Below are 13,892 nucleotides of genomic sequence, written 5' to 3' on the forward strand. Positions count from 1 at the left end.
TATTTTAAAGTGTATTCTATACTCAAATGTGGAAAATTTTAGATAATATTAGTTTTTCATGCATTGTATTTAATAACAGCAAAAGGAATCATAAAAGGAAGCTATACGGCTGGAACAAATGGAGACTATTTCTGAGAAATTGCAATTATCCTTGATTCTTGATTTACTCTTATGTACCACAAGGTGATAAATTTGACAAAAAGTCTTCTTAATGGTCGCTGTGCATGAGCAACTAGTTATCATTCTATTAATGAAGGGCCTCATCATCCACTCTTTTCCTGCCTAGTGGTCTGAGGCACTGTTAGTATCAAGACTTCTGTCTCCAGTGAAAATCAATGCTTCAAAAAATCTATTTCATTGTTTATGCCAGAATTGTTTCACCTTTAGTTCTAACTAATAAGCATCGCATAAGATAGAAATACATAGTTATTATTTTTTTTTTTTTATTTTTTTAATTTTTTTTTTTTTTTCAACGTTTATTTATTTTTGGGACAGAGAGAGAGACAGAGCATGAACGGGGGAGGGGCAGAGAGAGAGGGAGACACAGAATCGGAAACAGGCTCCAGGCTCTGAGCCATCAGCCCAGAGCCCGACGCGGGGCTCGAACCCACGGACCGCGAGATCGTGACCTGGCTGAAGTCGGACGCTTAACCGACTGCGCCACCCAGGCGCCCCGAAATACATAGTTATTAAAGGCATACTATGAATATACAGGCTCTCCTATAAGGTAATACTTTCCAAAGGCTTTAGAATTCATCTAAAGTTGATATTGAACAAGTAAAGCCAAGGGGACAGAAACTGTTTTGACTCATATAATTATTGTCTGTTGAGTAGTAATTAATTTGACTATAATAATTCTATGCTTAATCCATGATCTCTACTTAAATTCATCGTTATGTGATTTTACCATACTTTTTAGTTAGATACTCAGTACATCAATAGTTATTCCATCAATAATCATTTCTTTATCTTTCTTCTGCTACACTTATTCTGAGTATATAAATTTACCTACTCTGTCTATAGAGTTAATCACTACACCCCACTAAGTGTACTCTAATATCGAACCTCCCCTCCACCAATCTCTACATACCTTCTTTTCTCCTTTGTCCATCCCCTCTGACTCTGAGCAGTGCTTCTTGGAGGCTGAAGAGATCTAAGACACATACATTGCCCACACTAGTTTCTAGTTAGATTATCCATTATGGTAAATTTGGAAAATGTGGGTAATCATAGAAGAAGTAACACATAATGTGTTCATCTGATGAAAGGATTTATAATATTTTAGATAATTTTCCTTCAGTATTTGTCTATATATTGAGGTATTTGTCTATATATTTGTCTATAAATTGTCTTCACCCTTCTGGAATTTTGTGCCATCATAAACTTCAATAAACAACTGCCCCAAATTCTCTCCTCAATAATGTTTCCCTGTTTTCTCTACAAATACATATGATTTCCCAGTTAAAAGTGCCTTAACACGGATACTGCCAAATATCATATCCTCAATGCCAGACTTAATGAAAATAACTTACATTGTAGGTGTAATTTCTCCATCATGCATTCGCTGTTAACAATTGACTCCTCTGGCTTTGGGTCTCTGACCCTCTTTCCAAACCAAAAGAGCTTCTATGTCTTAAACTTTTCTAGATACTCTTCAGCACTGATGTTCCCTTCTCAAAAGACTGATGCTGTCCTTATTACAAACTACTCTTTTTTTAGGCTTATAAAAGGGAGCAACTTCCTGCCTTATTCCTATAACTTTTTGCTGACCTCTGTCCCTCTATGGCATCAACAAGGAGAGCAAGAAATGAGAAGACAGCAGGTTCAGTTGTAGAAAGTTTTTGCAGGTTCTGTTTCCACTTAATTGACTTTATGTTTCTAGGTGACATTAAAACATGGCTAATTTATTAATTAACCTATATCTACTTGGTATTCCAGATTTTAGCACACATTTATGGAGAAGTGTTAATTTTAAAATGTTTAGCTCCTTTGCATATAGAGTGTCTGAAATTAATTTATTTCAAATTGATACAGCTCTTTACAAATTTATTTAGAAATTTAAAAAGTAACATTAGTTAAGTATGTCAACAGTTCATTTCATTATTTTAACCTAATGTAATAAATAGTATTGAATTCAAAATGCAAGATACTATAATGTAACATACAAGAGTTCATAAAATAGCTGTCACTGTGGAGTTCTATTTCAACTGTGACATGGGACACCTACTTTGATCACTGGTCAGCATGGCTAAATCTCCTTAAAAAAATATCTAGCATACAAAAAACAGATTCTCTAGAACAGAGGGACCTCATTTTATTTACAAGGGAATACAAAATCTTCTGGTGCATAATATCCTGTCTTTTCTATACTTGCCAAAGATTCTTATACATTTGGCTCTGAAAACTTCCATTCAAATGTTTTGACCTCAAAATGAGAGTAGCTTCAAAAGCATTGACCAGAAGAATCGTGATCTGGGTGTTTAAAGTTTGTCAACCCTCTTCGTTTTCGTTTCCCTGCTAGAAGTAGAAGTCTATGTTAATCCAAATCAAACATCCATAACCTCTGGTAAATATAGCAGTAGAAGGTCTGTGATCTTACCACATGTTGATAAGACCCAAAACTAACTATAATTGAACCCAATCAAGAAAACTTGAAATGAATAGCTACTTTAATTCCAGAAGAACCCAAAATCAAATATGCCTAGGCTTTTGAAAAAATTAAAATAAAACACATAGAGAATCCTTATCTTGGTATTGGGACTTGACACATACATGTGAAATGCCTTATATTTACACAAAATTCAATCTAGAGGACATCATTCTATGGCAGCAAGGTAAGATCCTATCTTCTTTGGCTTAATGTACAGCACATTGAATCTTTATTGCATTTTTAGAATAGGTAACTTCCCATGCCAAGATTTAATTACAGTTTAAATATTTGAAAGGGGTGGTGATAATGTTGTCTCTAATAAAAAATTTACCTGTCTTGGGATCAATAGAGAAATAAGGTTGTCCCTGAAGAATGCTATAAACAACTCTGGCACTGTTTCCATAGGTCGGGTCATCCGCGTCGGTGGCCTTGACCTGGAGCACATATGCACCTGGAAAATAAGACAGTATGAATCTAGCATCTTTGTTTTACAGAGCGCAAGGTCATGTCTTTCATCTGCGGACTCCATTTTCCTTTAGAATTTGGCATTCCTCAATGATTCTGTGAATATAGGCTGTCACTGGAAATGACGTAACTACTATAACCAAAATGGTGGGCAACAGTATAGCTCTCAGTGCAAATGATACATATTTTAAAAATCTATTTTAAAAGCTATATTCATTTCCAATAGCAAGATGATTGAACTGAAAGTCATTATGATAGCTTTATTGATCTGTGCACCAGAGAAAACACGACACTGCTGACATTAGCTCATCTGCTTACTATAGATGCATTAATTTCATGATTAGGTTATCAATAGAAAAGCTAAAAGGTTTGACGGCTTACTGAACTCTAGAGGCTGTAAGTAACTTGCATTGCTATTTAAAATCAACAACTATGTACCAGCATGAGGAACACTTTAAGTTAGGACAGAGTATTTGAGAAACTGAGCAACCAAAAATAATTGCAATTAAGACAACAGGAGCACCCCAAGGCCTCAAGACTGAATTAACCTAAGGATTCAGTGGCAAAGAAAACATTAAAGACAACCCAAATTATGTTGGTGATGGTTAGAAGGCTAGAAGGATGGTTACATGGTTAGAAGGAAATCTCTCCTGAGCATAAAGAGAGTGATATGTACATCCAAAGTTATAAAAAGGACAGAATGTTCCTATTCTTGGAGGCATTAACAGTAAATGCCCAATTTTGAAGAAAAAAAAAAAAGGATTTCTCTTTTTCATTCAGCTATTCATTCAGGCTTTTTCTTTAAGGCTGTACAACACTGGAGCAAACTAAATATTAAAAGATAGTCAAAAAATTTAAAAATGATAACGTTCAGCACCCATTTAATACCAAACGCTTTATCTTAAGAATGCTTTGGTGAATAGTAGCTATATCAGGAGACGAATGATAGGTTTTAATTCACCAGTCTTTCCCAGGAAACTTCTAGAAAGAAAGTACACAAACATCTGTGATAGTCAAGAGCAGTAACATATTATCCCTCATCATCCATTATCACCATCATGACCATCCCGATCAATCTTTGCAACATCATTAATAATTATTTGACAAATAGGCATTGAGGACCTATATTAAGGATTCATCAAAACTATGTTCTCCTTTACGGTGTATGAATGAACATTTTCAAGACTAAATTTCCCTCCTTCCTCCCTTCTGTTATACAGTGATTTTCCTGGTATCACCTAGATCTTTGCTAGTACTGAGTTACACCTGTGCTGTATAGACACAATCTACAAATATTAAATAATTCTCTAATCTTAGTTATAAATGCGGTAGTTAAAAGGCTGTGGGTTGTTCTCTGAGGATATATTTGAAGAAAAGGTATTATACCTGCTAAGAAATATTTAGTGACAAATTTAATAAATTTTTACCTAATTCACACCATATGCTCAATAAGAAAGACGAAGATGAATAAGACAGTATATCTTGCTTTTTTGGGAATATTTATTAATGCACTCCTTTAAGTATTTGAGTTTAATTTTTTAAAAAAATTAACGTAAAGCATTTCATACTACTTTTAGAGGAAAATATTTTTCTGCATACTTAGTGAAGGTTCATATTAATATTAAAAACAAAAATGTAAAAGGGAGAATACTACATTACTCATCTTGTCCTTTGTATTGACATATGGTTATAGCATTATCTGCAATAACCAAATTATGAAAATAGCCTAAAGCCTATCGACTAATGAATAGATAAAGAAGATGTGACACACACACAAACACACACACACACACACACACACACACACACACATTCACACACACACTGAAATATTACTCAACTATAAAAAAAGAATGAAATCTTGCCATTTGCAATGATATGGATGAAGTGAGAGCATTATGCTAAGCAAAATAGGTCAGAGAAAGACAAACACCGTATGATTTCACTCATGTGGAATTTAAGAAACAAAACAAATGAACATAGGGGAAAAACAGAAGGAAACAAACCAAGAAACAGACTCTTAACTATAGAGAACAAAGTGATGGTTAACAGAGGGGCGGTGGCTGGCTGGATGGGATAAATAGCAGAGGGAGATTAAGGAGGGCACTTGTGATGGGCACGGGGTGTTGTATGGAAGTGTTGAGTCACTAAATTGTACACCTGAAACTAATATTATACTGCATGTTAACTAACAGGAATTTAAACCATGAGAGACTCTTAAATACAGAGAACAAAGTGAGGGTGGATTGGAGGTGGGGGAGAGGGGAAAATGGGTGATGGACTTTGAGGAGGGTCCTTGTTTGGGTGAGCACTGGGTGTTGTGTGTAAGCAGTGAACCACGGGAATCTACCCCAAAAACCAAGAGCACACGTTACACACTGTATGTTAATCAAGTTGACAATAAATTATATTTTAAAAAATAAAATAAAATAAAATAAAAATAAAATTAGGACATCAATCAATCAATCAATCAATCAATAATAATAAAAAAAGAGCCGAGTGCCAAACAATAATTTAAAAAATAAATAAATAAAAAATTAGTACTCAGTTACAATAGATTACCTTCAGTTTAGTTAAAAAGTGATTCACTAAGAACCATATAACTTAGGGGCACCTGGGTGGCTCAATTGGTTAAGTGTCCGACTTCGGCTCAGATCATGATCTCACAGTTCACAAGTTCGAGCCCCATGTCAGGCTCTGTGTTGACACCTCAGAGCCTGGACCTTTCTATGGATTCTGTGCCTCCCTCTCTCTCTGCCCTTCCCCCACTTGTACTCTTTCTCCCTCTCAAAAATAAATAAAAATATTAAAAACAATTTTAAAGAATGATGTAAGTTATTTGAGAGTTCTTAGAAGTGACTCTATAGGTGTTTACAAAAACACAATTAAACATCATTATATCAGCTTGTTTTGCTCGATGCTCCATGACTCTTTCCAAACTAATGCAAAGGACAGAAATTACTTATTCCTTTCATTGGGAAGACTCAGTTATTCATCGGGAGCAGGTAAGCCTGAAAACACTACCTTCTTCACTGCTGGGATAGCATGCCAGTTCCTCAATTAAACTATTACTATTAAACTATTACACTATTAAACACTAAATACCCAAGAGGTAGGAACAGGCCGTTACACTTGGGCACTAGGTAAATGGGCAACAAGGAAACAATATAGTCAACAAAAACCAGAGTAGTCATATATGTAGAAGTCATCTTGGGATTTGTTCACTTATCACCTAAGTTCAGGATGACAATGTAACCACTCCAAATGTTGAAGTTCAGAGAGACTAACTCACAGAGAAACCATTCCTTTACCCCCAGACAGAGACAGAGAGCAGAATATAGGATTGACAATATTGAATCACTTCAACTTTCCATGTAACGCTGTTCTGATCAGTAGTAAATTAATTCATGTAAAGTTTAATAATAATTAAAGCAAATAGCAAAAAAGTTATTTTATACTAATAGTTAAATTTTAAATTTTAAGCAGTCACTCAATGTGTGTGTGTATATATATATATATATATATATATGAACATTATATAAGTTAATGCCATATATATGCACAAATTTATAGCAGAGCAAGGAACAGAGAAAGTGAACCCTGAGAGGTTATAGAATTAACACATAAAAAGAACAGTAATTAGGAGCAGTCCTTTTGATATAAAATGCGACTAAATAAGAGTTTCACTACAATACCTAAATACGGGTGAGAGTTCATGAGAACCAATTCGGGTATAATTTTAAGTGTACACGTATTTACCTGTCAAAATGTATTTGAAAAATGAGTTCCATATTACAGATTCACAGTTGTAATATGATATCATCTCAGTTCATGCCAATGAACATTCATATCTTTATAAAATTCTAACTAGAAAAAAATTTTTTGAAGAGTGATGCATTACCTACATGCATTAACTTAAATTCGTTAATGTTTTTATTTCCTCTAATTTATGTTGAAAATGCTAATAAATGGCATGGTGTTTGACTTAGTAATTCTGATTTGAGAATTCATATATATGTATCATATGGTCAGGCAATACACAGAAACCCACAGAGTGGTTTACTTATTTCTAACGATTTCTCTCAAAGTTAAGAGCATGTATTCACCAATTCAGTCACTCATTTAACAATGGGGATTAAGGAGTGCACTTGAGCACTGAGTGTTATATGCCAGTGATGAATCACTAAATCCTACTCCTGAAACCACTATTACTCTGTATGTTAGCTAGAATTCAATAGAAACTTGAAACAAAAAAAAAAAAAAAAAAAAGGAAAAAATTCTCTGGTTTCCTATGATTTGTCAGACACACTAATCAGAGTGTCAGGGAAGAAATATGAACAAAGCTGAGAGGCCAAAATTCTCAAGGATAATATTTTGTCTAGAGAGGAATCAGAAGAGGAACAAATATTGAAATACACAAATATATAGCTATAGCTATACATACCACTCCTCCAATAGGTATTTTATCGTTACCTTGACATACTATCTGCTTATGCAATAACCGATATTTCAATTTTTATTTGGGTGAAAGAGATGGAACTTTTCACATATTCTTGAACTGTACTCTACTCCTTAAAAAATATATTGGACAGTCATGTTATATCAGCACATAACCACTATTAAATAATAAATATCATTAAAGTAATAAAAGTATGTAATACTAAATTGAACCAATCTCCTTTTAGTGGACACTCTACTTAGAGAATTGGGAGGGGGGGTGTCCTATCATAAACAAATGTGGAATTGGTAATCTCCTACCATTGAGAGAGCTAGCTCTAAAAGTATATGAATCAGACATGTCAATATATATTGTCGTCAACTCCCAAAAAGGTTGTACTAATTTGCATGTCTACCAACCTGGTATATTTTCCAGTATTCTCACCAGTATTCATTGTTCTTCTTTTGTATCTTTTTATATTATGAGTGAATTTCAGTACCTTATGTATGAGTCATTTTTGTGTGCTTGTGTGTATGTATATAAACCTTACTCAAATTCTTAACCTATTTTACTTTCATAGTCTATATCTATCTGTCCATCTTTAAAATTATATTTACTGGCTCATGGGTGCCTGGGTGGCTCAGTCGGTTAAGCCTCCGACTTCAGCTCAGGTCACGATCTCACAGTTCGTGAGTTCAAGCCCCACGTTGGGCTCTGTGCTGACAGTTCGGAGCCTAGAGCCTGCTTCAGATTCTGTGTCTCCCTCTCTCTCTGCCCCTCTCCCGCCTGTGCTCTCTCAAAAATAAACACTAAAAAAATTTTTTTAAAGTATATTTACTAGCTCATTTTGACTTGTAGACTTTTTTTTTTTTCATTTTGTGTCCCAAGTGGTTTTCCTTTATGTTTATCAGTGTGTGCATATATGTATCCTTCCCTCAAAAATATTATTCTATCTGTGTGGCTGATGAGATTTGGTGGTTTTAAATAATCTCTTCTTCCAATCTATATTCAATGAGCATATGTGTTCTGGAACCTAGAGTAGGTGGGCTATCTGGTTTTCATAATGCAAGCACACGTGGCCTACTTCTGCTCACATGTAGGTCACGTGATAGTCATACTCTATTTATTTGATTTCAAGAAGATTAATATTACCAATAGGGATGAATTTTTTAAAAAATCCAACACAATGCCTGTGTTTTAAAATGAAAGAACTGAAGCCCGATGATGTTCAAATCATTCTTGTTGACACTAAAAGAATGTCACCGACACATTCTCATTCAAAATGGTCAAAGAGATGGGAGCAGAGCTGAGCCCTCATGATTTCGGCCCAAGTAGACGTCAACTTACTGACTGATTCGTTTCTTCTTTCAATCAACAAATGTTCAGTGGCACACACCATACACCAGGGACTGCTCTCAACAAACCATAAGAGAGAAATTCATTGCATAGCTATTTATTCAGGCAAATGTCACCTCCAGCAAGGCGTCTTTATATTCTATGCATTTTTTGCATTTGGGGTATGAAAAATGTGCTAGAAATATGTTGAAAATATAAGTGGACTATGTATAATTTATGGCTTCTATAAAACCATTTTTTTTTAATTTTCTAGGTGAATAAGCATGTTCTACTCATTGAATATGTTCTTTGTTTTTCATCACCCCTGCAACTGTCTCAACTAGTTTGGGCCCTCACTTTCATAACTGCAATGCTGAGAAACATTCTAATTGCTTCCTCCTCCAGCTCCTGTCACACAGGAGCATCACAGTCATTGTCCCATAACACAAGGTTGATCATGTTACTCTCCTTCTTTGAAAAATAAGTTAAAAATTTGGGACACCTGGGTGGCTCAGTTGGTTAAGCATTTGACTTTGGTTCAGGTCATGATCTTGGGTTCGTGAGTTTGAGCCCTGCATTGGGCTCTCTGCTATGAGTGTGCAGTTGGTTTCAGATTCTCTGTTCTCCTCTCTCTCTCTCTTCCCCTTCCCTTTTCATGCTTGTTCTCTCTCTCTCTCTCAAAAAATAAATTGAAAAAACATTAAAAAATAAATAATTAAAAAAATAAGTCCTAAAGGGTTTCTATTCCTATTGAGAGAAAAATCACCTAAACTCACTGGCATGCTATGACTAGCATGATAGGCATGAGCTTCAAAATCCCTGTAGATTAATTTCTTTATATATACATATACTTTTAAGCTTATTTATTTATTTTGAGAGAAAGAGGGGGAGAGAGAGAGAGAGAGAGAGGAAGAGAGAGGGAGAGAGGAAGAATCCCAAGCAAGCCCCACACTGTCAGGACAGAGCCCCACACAGGGCTTGATCTCACAAACTGTGAGATTATGACCTGAGCCAAAACCAAGAGCGGTTCTCTTAACCAAATGAACCACCCAGGCGCCCCCTGTAGGTTAATTTCTGACTGCGCGGCCAGGGACCCAGGGCCAAGCTTGTACATACTTAGTTACTGTGGAGTTGAGCCTCTTTCATACCTCTGTATTCTTGCCCAAGTGATCCTGTGACCGGCAGCACTTTTGCCTCGACCATCTGGAAAAATAGTACACACCCTTGATGTCCCAGCTGCACTGTCACTTCCATGAATGTTTGTTTTTCTACTCCCAAGCAGAGATCATGTGTCCACACCTCTGTATTGCTATCAGTCTCAATATGTTTTGATTTTTTGAAACTCAGTACAATATGTTTTTTTCTCATTGGCTACAAAATCTTTTACATCAGCCACCCTTCCATATTCATTATTTTTATACCCAGTCTGTCATGACATAATTCCCAAATACATGTTTATCAGCTGGATATATATAGTACTCACATGTACACACAAGACACAAATTCTATATGCATCATACTCTAAATGGGTGATCTGGCAGCTGGTTATGGCCTTGAGGGTACTTTTTGACACTAAATTGTGAGTCTATCTTGTCCTGAATATCTAAAGTATGTCACTGTTCTCACTTAAGAGAGCAGACCAAGGTGAGTGACATTACATTAAAAAAACCACATAAGCAAGATTTAGCCACAGTATGAAAAGCACATCCACGGGGAGTTAATGACAAGTTATTTTCTTCTGAATATTTTTAACCCTTCTCAGGATTGAAGCATGAAAAGGAAAAAAGAGACAAATTATATCTAGAGACATATGGTTTTCTTTCAGCTCTTGCCTTATGTAGACATTGCATTGTAACCAAGATATAATACAGTTCCAGTTAGAAAGGTATGGAATGATAAAGACTCTAGAATTTCTTTCCAGATAAGATTGGAAAATAAATATGCATTTTATTACCTTAAAAAGACGTTAAGCAACAGAGAAATGTAAAGCAGAAAGGCTTACAGAATCAACAGAGAGAGAGCATGTGTGGGTAAGTGTGCATGTGTATATACACACGTGTAAAAGATCCTACAAAGGAATTGGATAGTATAACACATTGAAACATGAGATGTGCTAAAGCTAGGCTTAGCTCTAAGGTAAAAGTAAGCATAGACGTACAGCAGGTGACTTTAGTCTTTAAAGTAACTGGGTCTTTAATCAATTTTGCATTAGCTCTCACTGCACTACTCACGAACACTTGGCTGTTAGCTTCCTTCTATGGATTCTCGTCCCATGTTTGCCCTTTAAAGCTGTAAATGGCCCCTCTGTCCTTTTTATCTTCACCAGGGGCTACATGTAAAGCTTTTACAAGCATTACTGAGAACACCGATTCCTGGGCCTCCATCAGAAAGTCTTATTTAAATGTTTGTGGGCGGGCTAGGTATCAGAAAGTTTTAAAATCTTCACTGATCAGTCTGATGAGCCAAGTCTTACACAATTTCACCAATTAGGAAAGGCTGAATTACGTGCCATTGTGATTATCATTTGTGCCTCAGGAACCTGAAAGCCTACGTTTGAATCTGAGATTGACCACTAGCCAACTGTGTGACTTCAAACTAATTATGTAACCTCTCCATTTTAGTTTCGTCGTATGAAAAGAAAAGGAAAAAATAGTACCTATCTTCTAGCCATATTAAATGAGTCAATATTGATAAAGAAGTTATAATAAAAGTTTTCCACCTAGTATGTGCTATTTAAGTGTGTAACAAAATAAATGCATACACATTTTCTGTTCTCCTGCTCCACACATAGGGTGAGAACCCCCAAATATGTGACACGAGCACAATTCCTGTCCTCAAGACCTCCTTGTTGATATTCACATACTGATCTGGACTGTATCTTCTGTATGTTGGAAAACGTGATTTGGGAATGTGTATTTAGAATACATTAAAATACAAACAAGTAGAATATGACAATATGGGACCACTTTGTTAGAGACCCAAGAAAGAAACGTTTGTATGCTTGTCAAATTTGCTTGAACTAATCAGAGCTTTTAAAGATTAGTAAAGATAATATGTCATAAAAATCCTCCAGAGTGAATTGTGTGCCCTCTTCAACTGCACTTCTAGGATAAGAGCAGGCACTTCAGTTTTATACTACCTTCAACAATGATTTTGTTCAGCCTGGCCATAGAACATCCCTTGGCAAACCTGGACGGTGGCTTTGACATCCACTTACGATTTGGTATGCAGTCCAAGGACCCAAAAGCACTCTAACGTTATAAAACTTTTGTTCTAGATACGTACTAAATATTTTAGGCTATATGTATTTACACCTCGTGATTCAAATGTACTTTGATGGATATGACAATCCATTTTTACGAGCACTTTATCTCTCTGTTGTGTGCCAAGAGTTCTATACCACATACACCAGTAAAAATGCTAATGACTGTTCCCAGTGACACGCTAAATTCCAATTACCAGTGATGATACAATGTTGCCTCCTTTGTGCCCAATGTAATTGGAAATTATTTTCATGAATGCTGTCAGGAAATTCCATAGAAATCATGATGAAATATAAGAGTTTGGAATTCATTCATTCAGTGGCTTTTAGCCATAATTTTCTAAGCTTTGTATCTTTCTGTGTAATATTGTATTCTTAAGGATAAAAAAAAATTTTTGATTAAATGCAGTTAGCCAAGATATTAAGGACCAGTTAATGTAATTAATTATTTGTTTAACACACACTCTACACTCCTAAAATTATTTGTTTTTATTTGATCGATGATTCTGCCGTGTTAAGGGTAAAATTTAAAAAAATATGTCTATCTACCCATCTACAGACTTTCCTCAACCTACAATTAGGTTACATCCTGATAAACACATCCTGGTTGAAAATATCTTAAGTTGAAAATGCATTTAATACATGTGACCTACTGAACATCATGGTTTAGCCCAGCTTAACTTAAATGCTCTCAGAACAATTACATTAGCCTACAAAATCACCTAACAAAAACTTATCAAGAGGCTGTCTGTACTTATCTACTTATCCATCTATCTCTCCATCATGTATCTATGTATCTATCGATCATTCTATTTATCTGTATCTATCTTCCTATCTATTTATCTACTTAGCTTTAGTAAAAGAAAAAAAAAACAAATTGTATATGTATATGTGTGTATATGTGTGTGTGTATATAAACCAGAAGTACTGGATCCTGGAACTGGCTGTATAATTGAATATATATATGATTCCTTTGAAAGCTGTTTCTTTTTTTTTTTTTTTTTAACGTTTATTTATTTTTGAGACAGAGACAGAGCATGAACGGGGGAGGGTCAGAGAGAGAGGGAGACACAGAATCGGAAGCAGGCTCCAGGCTCTGAGCCATCAGCCCAGAGCCCGACGCGGGGCTCGAACTCGCAGACCGTGAGATCGTGACCTGAGCCGAAGGCGGACGCTCAACCGACTGAGCCACCCAGGCGCCCCTGAAAGCTGTTTCAATTCTGTAAGGATAGTAATGTAATTTTAGTGAATAGTATGGTAATCCCACCCTCCCAAATGAATACCACCTAATCTTAAAACTGTCTATATATGTATTTATATATCACTATCTCCCTGACACCTCCGTGTGTGTTAGAAGAAGCTTAACTTCCATGAAGGCAGTTGGCTCAAGTTTAAACTGACAAGTGCAAGTGATTTTTTGTTTTGTTTTGTTTTGTCTTTTTGTTTTTGTTTTTTTTTTCTGGCTAATGATGAGTGGTTAAGTAGTATAAAGGTAACCCAGTTCAAGCCCATAAAACCAGAGATGTTTGTTGAGAGCTTCTAGGAAATGTTCTCTTTCTCTTTTTCTCTGGAATTGGTGTGCAAATATCTGGAACTAATACAGCCATTTCAACATCTTGGGGGAAATGTCACCAGAGACAGCGATACACAAGAGGCCACAAACTTAGGAATCCCAGGAAAGGAAGTGAGGAGCCTTGATCAAACTTGGCTGAAGCTCAACCTCCAAACATTTGATGGTTCAA

The 13,892-nt window shown here is 35.7% G+C and overlaps 1 protein-coding gene across 5 annotated transcripts in view; it reads right to left on the reverse strand.

Annotated features, from left to right (window-relative positions):
- The window catches only part of CDH12 (cadherin 12), a 1,063,313-nt gene that overhangs the window by 93,431 nt on the left and 955,990 nt on the right, over positions 1 to 13,892 (reverse strand). For 4 of the 5 annotated variants that reach the window (XM_086676372.1, XM_086676368.1, XM_025924778.2 and 1 more), the window contains one exon: positions 2,982 to 3,101. The exons of the other annotated variant lie outside the window; for it this stretch is intronic. In XM_086676372.1, the coding sequence (XP_086532498.1) occupies positions 2,982 to 3,101 (120 nt within the window). The remainder of the gene's footprint in view (positions 1 to 2,981; positions 3,102 to 13,892) is intronic. 5 annotated transcript variants of the gene reach the window in all.

This window comes from Puma concolor, chromosome A1, assembly GCF_028749965.1.
Source record: "Puma concolor isolate L17-30 chromosome A1, mPumCon1.1.hap2, whole genome shotgun sequence".
Classification (NCBI taxonomy): Eukaryota; Metazoa; Chordata; class Mammalia; order Carnivora; family Felidae; genus Puma; species Puma concolor.